The sequence below is a fragment of the Polypterus senegalus genome, chromosome 1 (assembly GCF_016835505.1).
Source record: "Polypterus senegalus isolate Bchr_013 chromosome 1, ASM1683550v1, whole genome shotgun sequence".
In the NCBI taxonomy this organism is placed as follows: domain Eukaryota; kingdom Metazoa; phylum Chordata; class Cladistia; order Polypteriformes; family Polypteridae; genus Polypterus; species Polypterus senegalus.
The window spans coordinates 42,108,318-42,125,206 of record NC_053154.1 but is presented as its reverse complement, the minus strand read 5'-3'; the positions used below and the strand labels follow the sequence as shown (position 1 = coordinate 42,125,206).

Sequence of the window (16,889 nt, the reverse complement as noted above, 5' to 3'; positions counted from 1 at the left end):
TAACATAAATCAAGTAATCAAAAATGAATTTGAACCACAGCCAGGGGAGTAACCCTAGCTGAGACATGACAATTTATTTATTTTTAAAATTTTTGCCTGTTTAAGATTTCACAAATTCTGATTATTCTTTTTTTATTTAATCTTAGTGGTGATTTTAGTGTTTTTGACCATCTGTTTAAGTACTTTTTTCTTATGACCCTGAAAAGGCACTGGTCATATTTAAATAAATATTTCTGTGCTCTGTACATTTGTATAGAAGTGGCATTGGTATTGATATTTAACTTGCATTAAATCTCCACACTTTCATTTTTGATTGCATTTGCACTTCATAGTAACTGAAAACAAGGAATGTTAGTTGACATTTGAAAATGTGTTATTTCATCAGTTTTTTTAAATCAATATCAGTGTGTTTTCTAAATTGATTTCCTAAATTGTGGTTTCTTCTTCCTCTACTGCATGTCTCTTTCTCTCTTATCAGTGGTACAAGGTCTCAGGGGAAACTACAGTGACACACCGGCAGTGTATAAGTGTCAAGGACAGGACACTGGGCACAGTTACCCAAGACAGAGGTGAATGGGAGGATACAGACACTTCTTCCTATTTCTTTGACTGTCCTGAGGAGATCATGTTGCCTATGGCAACACAACAGTCTTCACATTCTATAGGAACAGCTGCTGTGACTGCTTTCGGCGCTGAGCAGGAGCCACAGGCTACAGACTCAGAAGGAACAATTCTCTCCATTTTGGTAAGTGCAAGATAATGTTTGCATTGTGTCATAAAGAGCAAATAGCACTGAAAGTAGTACTGTACTTGTATGCAGAAAAGTAATTACAGATTATTCCCACACTGAAAAGTAGTTAATGGGCATTGAATGAAGCAAGGAGGGAAAATACTCAGGGAGGATGAAGAAGGTAAAAGGCCAGAGTGGAGGGAAATGGCAACCATTTAAGAAGGTAAAGAGATAGATTAAAACACTTGTTGGTGCTGGAGAAATGTGTGGTCCAAGCCTAAGAATTAGCTGAGCTTATACTTTTTGTATATTCGTAGAAAATCTTCTGTATGGTCTAATACTCACATTAGAAAATCAGTTCTGTTACTTGCTGTATTTATTCTACCAATGTAATTTGCCACTAAAGTCATGTTTTGAACTAAATAGTATCATGACTTCTCACAAGGGCCTAAATCTTCTTCTCACTGAGAGTAGCATGGGGACACAGTGGTTAGCATTGCTGCCTCATAGCCTCAGAAGTCCACTGGGAGCCTTTTATGAATGATGTACTAGGAATTGCCCACTGGGAGAAGAGCCGGAAGAAGTGACAAAAAATGACATCTTTCAGTTAGCCCAGGAACACAATGAAATTTGCAAAGTCTGGCATGCTTGTTGAGTCTGTTGCCAGAATGACCTTCAATGGGTGGGCCCGGAACTGGAAGTGATCTCATTGGGCCCCGAACTGGATATAGTATTGACAGGCTCAGGTGGGATTTCCCTCAGGTAGTCTGATCGAGAAAGAGAGAAAGGGTTAGTGCACACTACCACCTCCTGGTTCTGCATGGTATTACCATCTTTTGAGCCCATTAGTTGCCCCCGACTTGCATGTGTGTGGCACATTATATATAAGTTATATATACTTTTTAACCAGAGTTGTTTAGGTCATTGTCATGTTCAGTCCTGGTGCCCCCAGTGGCTTCAGGTTTTTGTTGTAAGCAGTCTTGACAGTTTGACAGGGCAAGTGACACCGAACACTAAAGGGCAGCTACTTTAGTGTTACCCACTTGTGTGTTCATTAATAAATAATGTCATAAATGACCAGAAAGGTATTAACAGCCATAGACAAAAAGTAAACATGTATTCTTATGCATCTGTATTTCCACTTCATTCAGTAAAAATTGAGCATAATCGGGTGATAATTTATAGATTGATCCCCAAAGCACAGCTTGCCTAATTAATGTAGGAGTCCAGTTGAAAGAAGAAATTGGTTGGAATGAAAACCCACAGTAACAGCAGGGCTCCAGGACTGAACTTAAGAAACACTGATTTAGGGTATGACACATTTTTGCTGCAAAATGCTACTTTAGAAGACGTGGTACCAGTCAGGGAAGGAGGACGATAGAAAAATGTACAGGCAGAAGGCAAATAGCCAAGGCACAAGCTTTGTAGAGGACACAGTGTGAAGAACTGGAGACAAAAGTGTGAGGGGGAATCATTTTTAGAATAGTAATGGCCAAGAATAAGGCGGGAATGTATTACAGTCAGATAAAGCAGATGAAAAACAAGCAAGGTGTGGTATTAAGTGAGAATGAAAGGATCAAGAATAAATGGAATAGATAGTTTGAAAAGTTGTTGAACAGTAGTAATTCGGGATGGAGTCCCAAATAAAGAGCTATTACCACGAACAAGGAAGGAAGAAGCAAAGAAGACACTGAGAAAAATAAAGAACAGAGAGAAAATAGGATGATGAAATACGAGTGGAATTTTGGAATTGTTTAGGGGAAGAAGAAGTAGGTGTGGTTATTTCTAATCCAGGACATCTGTGAAAAGGAGAAAGTACCAGAGAAGTGGAGGAACAGTGTGACTGTACCCATTTACAGTGCATCCAGGAAGTATTCACAGCGCATCACTTTTTACACATTTTGTTATGTTACAGCCTTATTCCCTTCTCCCCCGATTGCTCAGTTTAGATGGCCGGCCAGCTCTAGGAAGAGTCCTGGTGGTTTCGAACTTCTTCCACTTACGGATGATGGAGACCACTGTGCTCATTGGGACCTTCAAAGCAGCAGAAATTTTTCTGTAACCTTCCCCAGATTTGTGCCTCGAGACAATCCTGTCTCGGAGGTCTACAGACAATTCCTTTGACGTCATGCTTGGTTTGTGCTCTGACATGAACTGTCAACTGTGGGACCTTATATAGACAGGAATGTGCCTTTCCAAATCATGTCCAGTCAACTGAATTTACCACAGGTGGACTCGAATTAAGCTGCAGAAACATCTCAAGGATGATCAGGGGAAACAGGATGCACCTGAGCTGAATTTTGAGCTTCATGGCAAAGGTTGTGAATACTTATGTACATGTAAATTTGCAAAAATCTCAAGTAAACTTATTTCACGTTGTCATTATGCGGTGTTGTGTGTAGAATTCTGAGGAAAAAAATGAATTTAATCCATTTTGGAATAAGGCTGTAACATAACAAAATGTGGAAAAAGTAATGTGCTGTGAATACTTTCCGGATGCACTGTATATAGAGAAAGGAGATATTCAGGATTGTGGAAACTATAGAGAGATAAAGCTAATGTCACACACAGTGGAAACCTGGGAGAGGGTTATAGAGACCACCATAGGGAAGGATCAGTTTTATTTTTTTGATAGGCAGAGGAATAACTGGTGCAGTTTCTGAACTGAGACAGCTCAAGGAGAAAAATCAAGAAACAAGGAAAGGCTTGCATGTACTGTATTGACTTGGTGAAGGCTTATAATAGAGTGCCACGTCAAGAGGTCTGGAGCTGCATGAGGAAGGAAGGAGTACCAGAGGAGCATGTGAGGATGATCCAGGATATGCATGAGGGGGTGAGGACTTGGGTTAGAAGCAGCGCTGGGGGAACTGACTGGATTCCAGTTAGAGTTGGTCTCCATCAGTGATCTTCTTTAAGTCCTTATCTCTTTGGTCTAAATGTAGATGTGTTGACTCATTAGATAAAAGACCAGTCCCCCTGGTGCATGCTTTCGATTTATAACATTATGTTGATTAAAATGTAGAGGAATTAAGAAGATAGGAGAAAGACTTTGGAAGATAGAAAACTGAAGATAAATAAGAATAAGACAGAATATTTAAGGTTTAATTATGATCAAGATTCAGACATTAAGCCTGCAGGGAGAGCTATTGAAAAGAGTGGATAAGTTTGAATACCAAGGATGAGTGGTAGCCCAAGACAGATTGCTGGATGCAAAGATAACTCATTGAGTGCAGTGTGGATGGAACAAATGGAAGATAATATTAGTATTAGGAGTATTGTGTGGTTGAAGGTTGAAGGTCTAGGCTGAAGGTAAGGTTATTAAGACAGTGGTTACACCAGCTATGATGTATAGAGCTGAGACATAAGCAGTAAAGGGAGAAGAAGTTGGATGTGGCAAAAATGAAAATGTTGAGATGTGTGGAGTTATAAAGAAGAACAAAAAAAGAAATGAGACAATGAGAGGTACAAATAAATGGGAGAGATATCAATGATTAAATACAGTAGAGTAGGCTGAAGTGGTATGGGCATATGATGAAGAGAAACAATGAATAAGTAGGCAAAAGAATGGTGGAAACTGAAGTACACAAGAGGAGAAAGCTGGGGAGACCGGAGTGAATGTGGATGGATAAAGTAAAAGACAATTTGAATGAAAACAATCTGACTGGGGAGTAGGTGCAGGACCAAGCTGTATGCAGAAGGTTGGTCAAAAACATCAACTCATCATAGAAGCTGGAAAAGATGAAGTTAAAGAAAATGATTTAATCTGTATTTTTTCAGTTTTCTGGCTTTTTGAGTAGCATTGTAGGTTAAATATCTACTTTTGTAGTCAGTCTTATGTTTAAAAAACTTCACTATTGTCTACAGTATTGAACAATTCTAAGAATAATACTGACTCCAGGAGGCCTAATAAGAATAAATATCCTAATGAAAAAATGCATAAAAGAGAAAACATTGAATTAGGCTTTTGAAAAAGAGATAGCAACAATCTGTGAAAGACAACAGACAGACATGTGAGAGTAAAAATGAATTGACCTAACAGGAATCAGTTACAATTTATATGTACCAACATGAAATTAAAATGCAACTGTATATTAAATAAGTGATTATGTGGAAATCTTGTTTACCCTTCTATCTTATAAACTACTGTAACATAAGTAAAACAGTAGCCATGTGAAGAGATAGGATGCCAGCCTTAATAAAGGAAAAATGGTAAAAAATTAAAAAAAAAATTGAAGAATGGCTTGTTATTAGCAGTTCATGCGCTTTGAGAAATTCTCTCAAGAATACCTGCTGGTCAAATGATGATAACTTCTGGGCTAGGGTGTCTTTATAGGCTAGGGATCTAAATAGGTGGAACATGGATAGAGTGGAATTGATGTAATTCATTGTTGGGTGAGATTTACACTTGCCTGAGGACAGGAGTGGACATGTTACCACAGAAACGGTGCAACCTCCATCACCTTCTCCCATTGTCCCTTCAAATCATTCCATGTAAGGCACTCTCTAGACTTGCATGAGTTATGCTGTGTAATAGCAGATTAGTGCAATGACAGCAAAAACGGTGCCTATGTGGCCTATCTTGGATGTCCTTGAATTTAGTTAAGATTCAGAAACATTGAGTATGCCATTGAGACACTTGACAAAACCATTGTAAGTCCTCACAGAGTCCACAGTACCATCTTCTAAACTGCTGATGATAGATTTTCTGATCACACAGAAACTATAGAGAGTGTCACTACTTGTGGGATCAGGTCATTAAAATGATTGGATAAAGAGAATACATGAGTAAAGCAGAGCAAGACCTGGTCGAGGATTAGTGTAACAGAAGTGAATGGCTAGGAAGAAAGAGAAGCATGATGAAAATGAATTGCCTTAAAGAACAGGCCCCAGAAGTGAAACTGGAACAGCCTAAGGCCTAACAACTGTTAAATGCAGAGATGTCATTGGTATTACAGTATACTGTAACTAGAAAGAGCCTGACATGAATACCTGTCCTGGCATTTTTTTTGCAACATTTACTTTATTGTTTTTAGTAAAATGTGTAAAAAAGATATAGATTTCATTAGTGAGTGAGGTGCAGTATATGATTGCCATAGCATGACCACAGAGAAGTGTCCATAGCAACCAGTGCCAACATTAGATCATTTCATCCTAACCAGATAAAAGGAATGTGAAAAAAAAAAAAATTAAAACAGAAAAGCCCCACAGTTTAAGATAAGCATTCAGCTGGAAGTGATCTATAGACAAATGTTTTTGACCACAAAAAATAATTATCTGAGAAATTATTTGCTATCCAAATATATTCACTGGAAGAGGCTTATCAGCCAGATGTGTAGCAGTTAAAACAGAAACAAAGGCAGAGCGAGAGATGGAGAGGGATGTGGAATTAGGAAATTGAATCTACAACACACTATAGATGAGCCATAATATTACATTGTGTTAGTCTGTACACTACCAAGAGTATTCATTTTAGTATCAAATAGTTTTTACCTGCCTGTGCTTACTGCTGAAAATAGAAGTAATTTATGGTGTGAAAATATTTTCACCCAGCTATTTTGCCAACACTGAAATGAGACCAAAAACTGAAGTTATGTTATTTTCAGGTACTAAACTGTCACTTTAGTTAGCTAGTTTTTGGCATTTAAAATATGCATAAATCAAAACCTTCTATTGATGTCCCAGGCTTAAAGGGGGCTTTAATTCCAAACATCAGTCTTTAACATTTATCAGGTGAGTAGAATTCTTCTTCTTATACTGTACTCTGATTTCTAAAGTTGAAGCACAATAAGTAATGAAATGGCTAAAATCAGGAAAATCATATGTATGTGAGCAATTAAGAGTATGACAAAGGTTAGAACAAGGAAAAAAATGTTTACTTTTTAAAACACAGATTAAAAAATAAAGATATGTTGAAACAGAAGAATGATAGTTAATGTAAGGCTTTCTTTCTCTCTGCTAGAATGCAGATCACCTGGGGCCTCATGTATAACGCCGTGCATAGAACTCACACTATAATATGGCGTAAGCACAGAAAAATCCAGATGCATAAATCTGTGCATACGCAAACTTCCATGTTCTTCTGCTACACAAATCCCGGTCAGCGTGAAAAGTAACACACGTGCACGCACCTGCTGTCCCGCCCCAACTCCTCCCAGAATTATGCCTCTTTGAATATGCAAATCAATATAAATAGCCCTTAAGCTCAGCCTTTTGTGAAAAGAGAATGGGAAAAGCATGGGGGGAATATAAGAATTTCAGCAAATACCAAGTGGAGGCAAGGAAAACATACTATCTGTTGGTTTAAGTAGTGGTATAATCAACAAAAGGAAGTTGATCGAGTGTCCGAGAAACTCGAAAGCTCAAGTTCACAAAGTCGCACAGTGCCCGAAATAAAAAAGAAGACACATATCAAAGTCGCCGCTTATTAGGGTACAGAGAAAAAAAAGGCACACAGTGGGGAAAAAAGCACGAAATGTCAACTTTATTCTCAAACTTTCCACTTTAACCACGTAGTTTATTTTGTCATTAAAGTAGAACATCATAAACTTCATCTTTAAATTGTTTAATTTATTAGTTTCTCAAATCCCATCGTAACTAAAGTAGCACGTTAAATGCTTTGTTTTGTACTTGATCTTCTATGTGCTCTATATGTGTGAATCACTACGTGCTTCTGGGCTTTCTCTTCCTCCGACAGGACACAGAATCCATTACATTCTTAATTTTACAGCTCTCTGAATAATTAAAATACTGAGATGTATACGTGATATCATTTTCATGATGATAGGAGTTAAATCATATTATTAAACATGGGAACACGGGGGCGCAGTGATTGTTCATGTCTCACGCAAGATGCTTCCTGCGCTGTGCGCAACCTTTGATGAAATACTTTATTGTAGCAGTACTGTCTCTTTCAAACGTACTAACCCCCAATTCCTGTCCTTACTTTTCTTTCTCCAAATACCCAATCGCCACACAATCAGCTCTGTAATAGACGATGAGCCATCTGTAAGCTTAGAACGCCATTTCTTCAAAACTTTTAAGGAACATTGAAATATCTTCATAGTACATGTTTAATTATTCTATCCATCTATCCTTCCAGTGTCGCATCAGCATAAGCAAGAATACAGTGTGAGGCAGGAGCAATCCGTGAATGGAGTGCAAGCTCATAGCTAGTGCTGCGGCATCGTATCCTGGCATGTTTAATTATTTATTTTTTTTTTTTATTTATTAATTTTATTACAATCAATACATAGCAATCAAGTTTTACAAAAAAAAAAAAGAATTATGCTAAGAACAGATCGATCCCCACCCTTGAGAGAGAGAGCAAGCCAAACGGTGTAAAATTTAAGGCTTTTAAAAATACCTAAATCAACAAATTCTCTGTGCTTTATAAAATCATTTCAAAATATTACTGATTAGATCCTGCCATGTTTTGAAAAAAGTCTGCACAGATCCTCTAACTGAGTATTTGATTTTTTCCAATTTTAAATAATATAACACATCAGTTTCCCACTGACTTAAAGAGGAGAGTTTGGGTTCTTCCAGTTTATCAGAATAAGTCTGCGTGCCAACAGTGTAGTGAATGCAATCACAGTTTGTTTGTCTTTCTCCACTTTAAGACCCTCTGGAAGAACCCCAAACACAGCTGTTAATGGGTTAGGAGGGATTGTGAGTCCAAGACTGTCTGAGAGGTAATTAAAAATTTTTGTCCAGAATAATGTTAATTTGGAGCAGGCCCAGAACATGTGACCTAGTGAGGCTGGGGCTTGGTTGCAACGTTCGCAGGTTGGATCATGCCCTGGAAACATTTTGGAGAGTTTTAGTCGAGACAGATGTGCTCGATATATAATTTTGAGTTGTATAATTGTATGCTTTGCATATGGAGCTTGAGTGAATTCTCTGCATTGCTACTTTCCACTCCTTTTCTGATATATTAATTGAGAGGTCATTTTCCCAGTGTCCTCTTGGATCTTTGAAAGGAAGGGATTGTAAAAGGATTTTATATATTGTAGAGATGGAGTCTAACTCCTTGAAATTGAGCAATAATTTTTCCAGCGTGGATGAGGGTGCAAGATGAGGAAAATCTGGAAGGTTCTGTTTAACAAAGTTCCTGATTTGAAGATAGTGAAAGAAATTTGTAGCTGGAATGTTAAATTTGGAACGTAATTGTTCATAGGATGCAAAGACGTTGTCTATATAAAGATCTCTAAGCAAGTTAATTCCAAATTTTTCCAGATATTAAAACTGCATATGTTTGTGAGGGTTGAAAGAGGTGGTTCTTTTGCAGGGTGCCACAGAAAGAAGCTTCTCCGTCTTAAAATGCTTTCTACATTGGTTCCAGATTCTAAGTGAGTGGAGCACAATTGGGTTATTAGTGTATTGCCGATAGCGTGTGTTTATTGGAGCACAAAGCAAGGAATACAAAGAAGTACTGCAGGATTTTACTTCTATTGCGGTCCATGCCTGTGTATGTTCTTCTATTTGTGTCCAGGTTCTTATCGACTGTATATTTGCCGCCCAGTAATAAAACTGGAAGTTAGGTAGAGCCATGCCGCCTTCTGCCTTTTGTCTTTGTAGGGTCGCTCTTTTGATGCGTGGATGTTTAGAATTCCAAATAAATGAGGTTATTGTTGAATCTAATTGCTTAAAGAACGATTTATTAATGTATATTGGTATGTTTTGAAATAAAAAAAGGAGCTTAGGAAGAATATTCATCTTAACAGTGTTAATTCTTCCAGCTAGTGTGAGATGAAGGGTTGACCATCTATGCAAGTCTTGTTTAATTTTTTCCATACAGACGACGAAATTTTGTTGATAAAGAGCTTTATGTTTACTTGTGATGTTTACCCCGAGGTATTTAAACTGTTCTGCAATGATAAAAGGAAGGGTGTCTAATCTAATATTATATGCTTGTATTCACGGAAAGAGTACACTTTTATTCAGATTAATTCTGAGACCAGAGAGCTTTTGAAATTCTGTGAGTGCTGCTAAGACTGCAGGCAGAGAATTTTCTGGGTCCGATATATACAGTACCATGTCATCTGCATATAATGAGATTTTCTGTTCCAGTCCTTCTCTGCTAATCCCCTTTATCTGATCAGTATTTCGACAATGTATTGCCAGTGGTTCAATGGCAATTGCAAACAGCAGTGGTGACAAAGGGCATCCTTGTCTTGTGCCACGTTCTAGTTTAAAGTAGTCTGAGCAAATGTTATTGATGCAAACTGAAGCTTCTGGGTTAGTATACAGTAATTTAATCCATGCACAAATGTTCGGGCCAAACCCAAACTTTGTTTAATTATTAACAATATAGATTACTGCGGTGGGTTGGCGCCCTGCCCGGGGTTTGTTTCCTGCCTTGCGCCCTGTGCTGGCTGGGGTTGGCTCCAATATAGATTATTTAAATGAAGTTTTATCTGTACAATATAATAAACATATTTTGCTGCATTTCATCTTAAAAATGATATCGTCATCATATGTAAATACGTGCTTTATAAAGTGGCGCAGGTTGTGTAATATTATAACTATAGTGCAAGTTTACAGTGAGGTAATTGTACTTATAAGTACAAACAGTTCTACAAGGAGCACTTGATTGAGTGCGTTTATAGTTCTTGGGGTGAAACTGTCCATACAGGAAAGGCTTTGAAACGTTTGCTGTGTGAAAGCAATTAAATAGACAGGCGGACTGAGGCAGCATGTGCTTGATACTGTATACCAATAATTCTCTTTCTCATATTCTGTAGATCTTTGATTCCTCACTCAGATACAATGATATAAATACTCTGAGTGGTGCAGTGAGAGTAATATGGAAAAAGATGATCCGCTGTGGCAACTCCTAACGGGAGCAGCTGAAAGAAGAAGAAGAAGAAGAAGTAGTGAGAGTAACAACGCTAAAGCAAATATTGTATTTACAATAGTTTGACCATTCCGTGGACCATTATATTGTTAGTGGTTAATTACAATCAGATGCATTAAACTAATAAACAATGTGTGGTTAATTTCAGTGTATTTATAAATCCGCGTCAGGGATGTAGATCTGAAAAAGAAAGGATAACCACACTGGAACAGTAGCACTGCTTTGATGCTGGGTGCCGCCAGTCTACAAAGCTGAGCGGAGAACTTGTGTACGCCAGGGTATGAGGTACCGTGAAAATGTGCGTGGCTTTTCGCCAAGGTTAGGTTTTATACATTGCAATTTGAATGTGGAAACATTCTTACGCTTCATTTTTGTGCGTACACACTCTTTATACATGAGGCCCCTGGCCTTTGCTTTTCACTTATTCCTGATTCTTTACATTTTAGGTTTTGCCTAAGTATATTTTTATTTATGTAGCATTTGTGTATTTACATCAATGTTAAAAAGTGCTTAAAAAAGACAAAATTCCTATAATACAGTTCCTAATCTCAGCTGTATCCTCAAGATGCTCGTATGTTGAAAAGTGTTACCTTGAAAGAGAGATTTTCATATGAAACAAAATCCTCATAATTTACTGTAGGTATATTTTCACATATTCTATCCTTTGAAAAATAATTGTGATATTTAAAGCATGCATTTTGCCATTTTTAAAACAGGCAAATTTAGAACTATGTAGGATGTGGGTTTCCTTATGTAGGTAAACAATGGTAACAGCAAAACAAGCAAATCATGCTAATTAGCTGGTAGTCCAAACATAAAGAAACACTTTAATGAATTAAAACAAATAGCATTCTTAAACCTACATCATCCAATCCAAGACTGCAGATCAGCACTGGGTACAAGGCTGCCAAGAAACAGCCCTGGACAGGTAAGATAAAGATAGTTTTCATTCATGCCCATACTAGCACTAACACTGGAGTCACCAGATATATAACATACATATCCTTGGGATGTGGGAGGAAAAACCGCTCACAGACAATGTTGGGGTGAGAGATTTGCACCCATGATGCTGAATTATTTCTCCCACTCTAAGTAACTCAAAGTATTCAGGCCCGAAGAACACAACCATAATATCTACTTGTCTCATGTGTGATCACCTTTTTAGGAGGGAGGTGGGCAGCTACACAATATATTGTTAACTTTCATTGTGGTAGTTGTGTTAAATTTGAGATGCTTATGGTGTGGATCTAAGGACTATCATCATTAAAAAAAATAGGTATACCCGAAGCCTTGCCTTTAAATTAAGTTGCCTTTGAAGACTTGCCCTCTTTGATTTGCTTCATGGTTTTGACTGAGATTAAGATATATGGCACATTTCTGGCAGCATAACAGTAACTGTAGTTGGTTAAATCAAAGGTATGAGCATCATTAAAATGTATATACTCCTGTTCACTATTCAGTGCTGCTGTTTCCCATCTCTGCTCCTGCTGGACACTCCAGTATTCAGTTACATTGATTCCATTGCTTCACATGCAGCGGTTTCCTGTAGGTATGTTTTTCTACTGCTGGAATCTGCAGTGCCGTGGCACAGAAACCAACCACACGACAACTTCAAGTCATTGTATTTTACCAGTTTGAGATTATGGGCAAAATGCAGAAGATAACCATCTCTAAAACTATATATTTACTAAAATATGTTACTTGCATTATTATATTTATATGCTGAAGTTTTACAAAGTATTTTCTTATTTTCTATCCAAGGCTTTCAGCATGCCGGCAATAGTATAAATTGTGTTATTAAATGGTATGTGGGCATCATGCAGAGGTAGGGTATGTGGGTAGCACTGCTGCATTGATCTAGTGTCCTTGGTTCTAATCCTGTGCTTGATCATTGATTGTGTATGTGGAGTATACACATTTTCCCCATGTCTGTGTGGGTTTTCCACCCATATCCCAAAGATATGTCTTTGGTCTATTGGTGATTCCAGATAGGCCTGATATTCATGAGTGGACCTTCTGATGAATCCGTGTGTTACATACCTGAACGGAGTCTACAGTGTACAGTGACTGTATTTAACATGAGTTCAGCTTAAACATTGCTACCTTTGGAAAGTAATTGCCATTGGCACTATGTTTTTATAGTTTTCTTTTTCACACTTAAAGGTAAAAGGGAGTTGATGTGAAATAATGTGTATGTTTAAACCTAGACCGAATCTCTGAGGTGTCATTTTTATCATTTGGTGTATAAAGATTTAGCATCATTTAAAAGAATGACTACATCTGAACCATCCTTTAGTGTTCATTGATGTGCAGGGCATAAGTAACACCTGGTCAAACTACAGACATGTACAGATGTTCTCTCATGTGGAGTTCTGATCCATTTCTTATTAAAGTATCAAATCTCTGTCAGCTTAGGAGGTAATTTCCTATTTACACCAGATGACCACTCACTTCTATCTAAATTGGTAGGTCTATTTGGTCCACTGGGTGTTAAATAGGTGAAAATACAGTCACTGCGGATTTAACTGAGAAATGTTGCAAAATCTACAGAAAACTTTAGAACATCTTATATGATCTTGGTTGATGTATCATTAATCATACTTGTGTTATATAAACATTGTGGGGAGATATTCTTACTCTCTATTGTTTAGTTCCGGACACTGATTATGGGATTTCAAACTTTATGGGTGTGACAGTAGGGAAGCAAAAACTGAACAAAATTGGGGTGTCAGATTTGGAAGAGCTGACTTTCTGCCTTAACAGCAAATATTTCAGCCAGACTTGGGAAGAATACATTGTGCCATTCACCAAAAAGGATAATGCAGCATTATCCCTCACTACTCAATATTTTTAAATTTGAAAGTTTTTTTTTCATTCTTCTGTGATTATTTTTTCACTTTAATTTCTATATGGTGTTCTATGGTGTTTTCCAGTTCATCCTGTAGAATTTATATATATTTACAGGACTGCTAAAAGATCTACCTCCTGCAGCATATCCTGGATTTGCCCCTGGTTCTTCTACCAGTGGGTTGTGCTTGGTACACCACTAGTGGGAGTCATCAAGGGAGCATCCTAACTATATGTTGCTTTGTACATGTTGCCACTTTGTACGATCCTAACAAACTATAACATTGATCATCACTGCTATGCTGATGACACCCAAATCTATCTTTCTTTAAAATTTAATGACAAACTGTCAATAACTTTCCTTTTTCAATGCCTTGAGCATATTAAATACAATGGAACAGAATGAGTGCATTATTAAATATCGTTTTCAATTGAAAAGCATCAAACATAATGCTTCAAGGTCTGGAGAGGAAGAAAAGTAAGTAGAACTTGTGAAATGAGATTTTGAACAAAAGAATACTTCAGTTTTAGGAGAAGCAATTTATATACTTCATAGATTTTAAGAAAAACGTTTTAAAAAATGAAACAGAAAAAAGGAAAAGTACACATGAAGGAAAATGCATTGCTAAATCTGGTACAGTGCAATTTGAAAACACTTTCTTTCACAATTACTGTTTGTGGTATACTGTACCCAGAAATAATGATGTCTGAAATGGTGGATGTTTAAAAAGCAATGAGAGTAGGAAAAAAACACATTCATTTTACAGGTAAAGCCATGGCGGTGGAGGCAGAGTAAAGAATTCACAGATTGATCAACCTACAGTTATAAAGAATACAGATCAATGTGAATAAAAAATATATATGGACACCAACAGGGAAGAAGAAAATGAGGAAAAAGCACTGAAGATGTTGGGAATGTGGAGCAATTTAAACAGTTGCTTTATTTATGTTTTTTTTTTTATCAGAACAGAGTGTAATGGCAAAAGTAAAGTCAAAATTGCTAAACGAAGGCAAAAAAAAGTGCAAACAACAGAAGGTAAAGCAGGAATAAGATATTTAAGATAGTATTATGGAGACGAATGTTGTAAACATCAGAGCTATAAATGCTGATAAAAGAATAAATAAGGAAGATAAAGGTACATGAAGGAAACCAAATGGTAAGTGGAGCAGAAAATTGTTGCACTGGATGAAGTCTGACAGAATTTGAACCTCATACTAGATGAAGGTGGTTCATCTTGTTTTCTTTCTGATTCTGATAAAATATAACACTGCATTTTTACTATGCTGTGATGTTCTTTCTTTCTTTCTTTAAATTAATTTTCTTATTACCTCTCAATTTTTTTTTTCTCGACCAAGGTAATATTTGACAAATGGTTTCAGAAAGCGATTTGTGTCAGCATCTGTTACAGTCCCAGCTTCTTTACAATATATCACACCATTCTCAAATCCATTTAATCCAATTCAGGGTTCACATCATGACAACACTGAGCATAAGCCGATCGATGTCCATGCCTGCAATCCTAAATCAGATTAACCAGGTTTGAAAATGGATGGATGAATGGATATTTTGGGTGTAAAACTATTTTTCAAGCTTATATATACAGTTGTGCTTAAAAGTTTGTGAACCCTTTACAATTTTCTATATTTATGCATAAATATGACCTAAAACATCAATAGATATTCACTCAAGTCCTAAAAGTAGATAAAGAGAAACCAGTTAAACAAATGAGACAAAAATATTATACTTGGTAATTTATTTATTGAGGAAAATTATCGAATATTACATATTTGTGAGTGGCAAAAGTATGTGAACCTCTAGGATTAGCAGTTAGTTTGAAGGTGAAATTAGAGTCAGGTGTTTTCAAAATGGGATGACAATCAGGTGTGAGTGGGCACCCTGTGTTATTTAAAGAACAGGGATCTATCAAAGGCTGCTCAGTTATCGTGGCACGAACAAAGGAGATTTCTGAGGACTTCAGAAAAAGGTGCTCATCAGGCTGGAAAAGGTTACAAAACCATCTCTAAAGAGTTTGGACTCCACCAATCCACAGTCAGACAGATTGTGTACAAATGGAGGACATTCAAGACCATTGTTACCCTCCCCTATAGTGTTTGACCAGCAAAGATCACTCCAAGATCAAGGCGTGTAATAGTCGGCGAGGTCACAAAGGACCCCAGGGTAACTTCTAAGCAACTGAAGGCCTCTCTCACATTGCCTGATGTTCATGTTCATGAGTCCACCATCAGGAGAACACTGAACAACAATGGTGTGCATGGCAGGGTTGCAAGGAGAAAGCCACTGCTCTCCAAAAAAAACATTGCTGCTCGTCTGCAGTTTGCTAAAGATCACGTGGACAAACCAGAAGGCTATTGGAAAAATGTTTTGTGGACAAATGAGACCAAAATATTACTTTTTGGTTTAAATGAAAAGCACTATGTTTGGAGAAAGGAAAACACTGCATTTCAGCATAAGAACCTTATCCCATCTGTGAAACATGGTGGTGGTAGTATCATGGTTTGGGCCTCTTTTGCTGAATCTGGGCCAGGACGGCTTGCCTTTATTGACGGAACAATGAATTTTGAATTATATCAGAGAATTCTAAAGGAAAATGTCAGGACATCTGTCCATGAACTGAATCTCAAGAGAAGGTGGGTCATGCAGTAAGACAACGACCCTAAGCACACAAGTCGTTCTACCAAAGAATGGTTAAAGAAGAATAAAGTTAATGTTTTGGAATGGCCAAGTCAAGTCCTGACCTTTAATCCAATCGAAATGTTGTGGAAGGACCTGAAGCGAGCAGTTAATGTTAGGAAACCCACCAACATCCCAGAGTTGAAGCTGTTCTGTACGGAGGAATGGGCTAAAATTCCTCCAAGCCGGTATGCAGGAATGATCAAAAGTTACCAGAAAAGTTTATTTGCAGTTATTGCTGCAAAGAGGGGTCAAACCAGATACTGAAAGCAAAGGTTCACATACTTTTGCTACTCACAAATATGTAATATTCGATCATTTTCCTTAATAAATAAATGACCAAGTATAATATTTTTGTCTCATTTGTTTAACTGGTTTCTCTTTATCTACTTTTAGGACTTGAGTGAATATCTGATGATGTTTTAGGTCATATTTATGCATAAATATAGAAAATTCTAAAGGGTTCACAAACTTTCAAGCACAACTGTAGATAGCTATACACTTAGCTAATGCAGAATCTTCATTCCATTGTTGTATGGAGTGGTCATCTGTCACCCATTGTACATTAAGGAATGTAATCACACATACTGTATGGATTGCTGTTTGAACATAACATTTTTTGTTAATTCTGTCCCATGTAAACGTTCGATTTGCACTGTAATGCTAAGTAATTAGTCATATTTTCTCCAGCCTTCTGGCCCCTGTTGATGGTTGTTTGCAGTATTCCTGTTTGTTTCTTGTTTTAATTCGTTCAGGACTTTTCA

The 16,889-nt window shown here is 37.2% G+C and overlaps 1 protein-coding gene across 1 annotated transcript in view; it reads left to right on the top strand.

Annotated features, from left to right (window-relative positions):
• Nucleotides 1-16,889, top strand: part of LOC120525599 (junctophilin-4-like) — a 102,886-nt gene that overhangs the window by 84,272 nt on the left and 1,725 nt on the right. Inside the window, exon 6 of the mRNA XM_039748025.1 lies at nt 479-745. Coding sequence (XP_039603959.1) covers nt 479-745 — 267 coding nt within the window. The remainder of the gene's footprint in view (nt 1-478; nt 746-16,889) is intronic.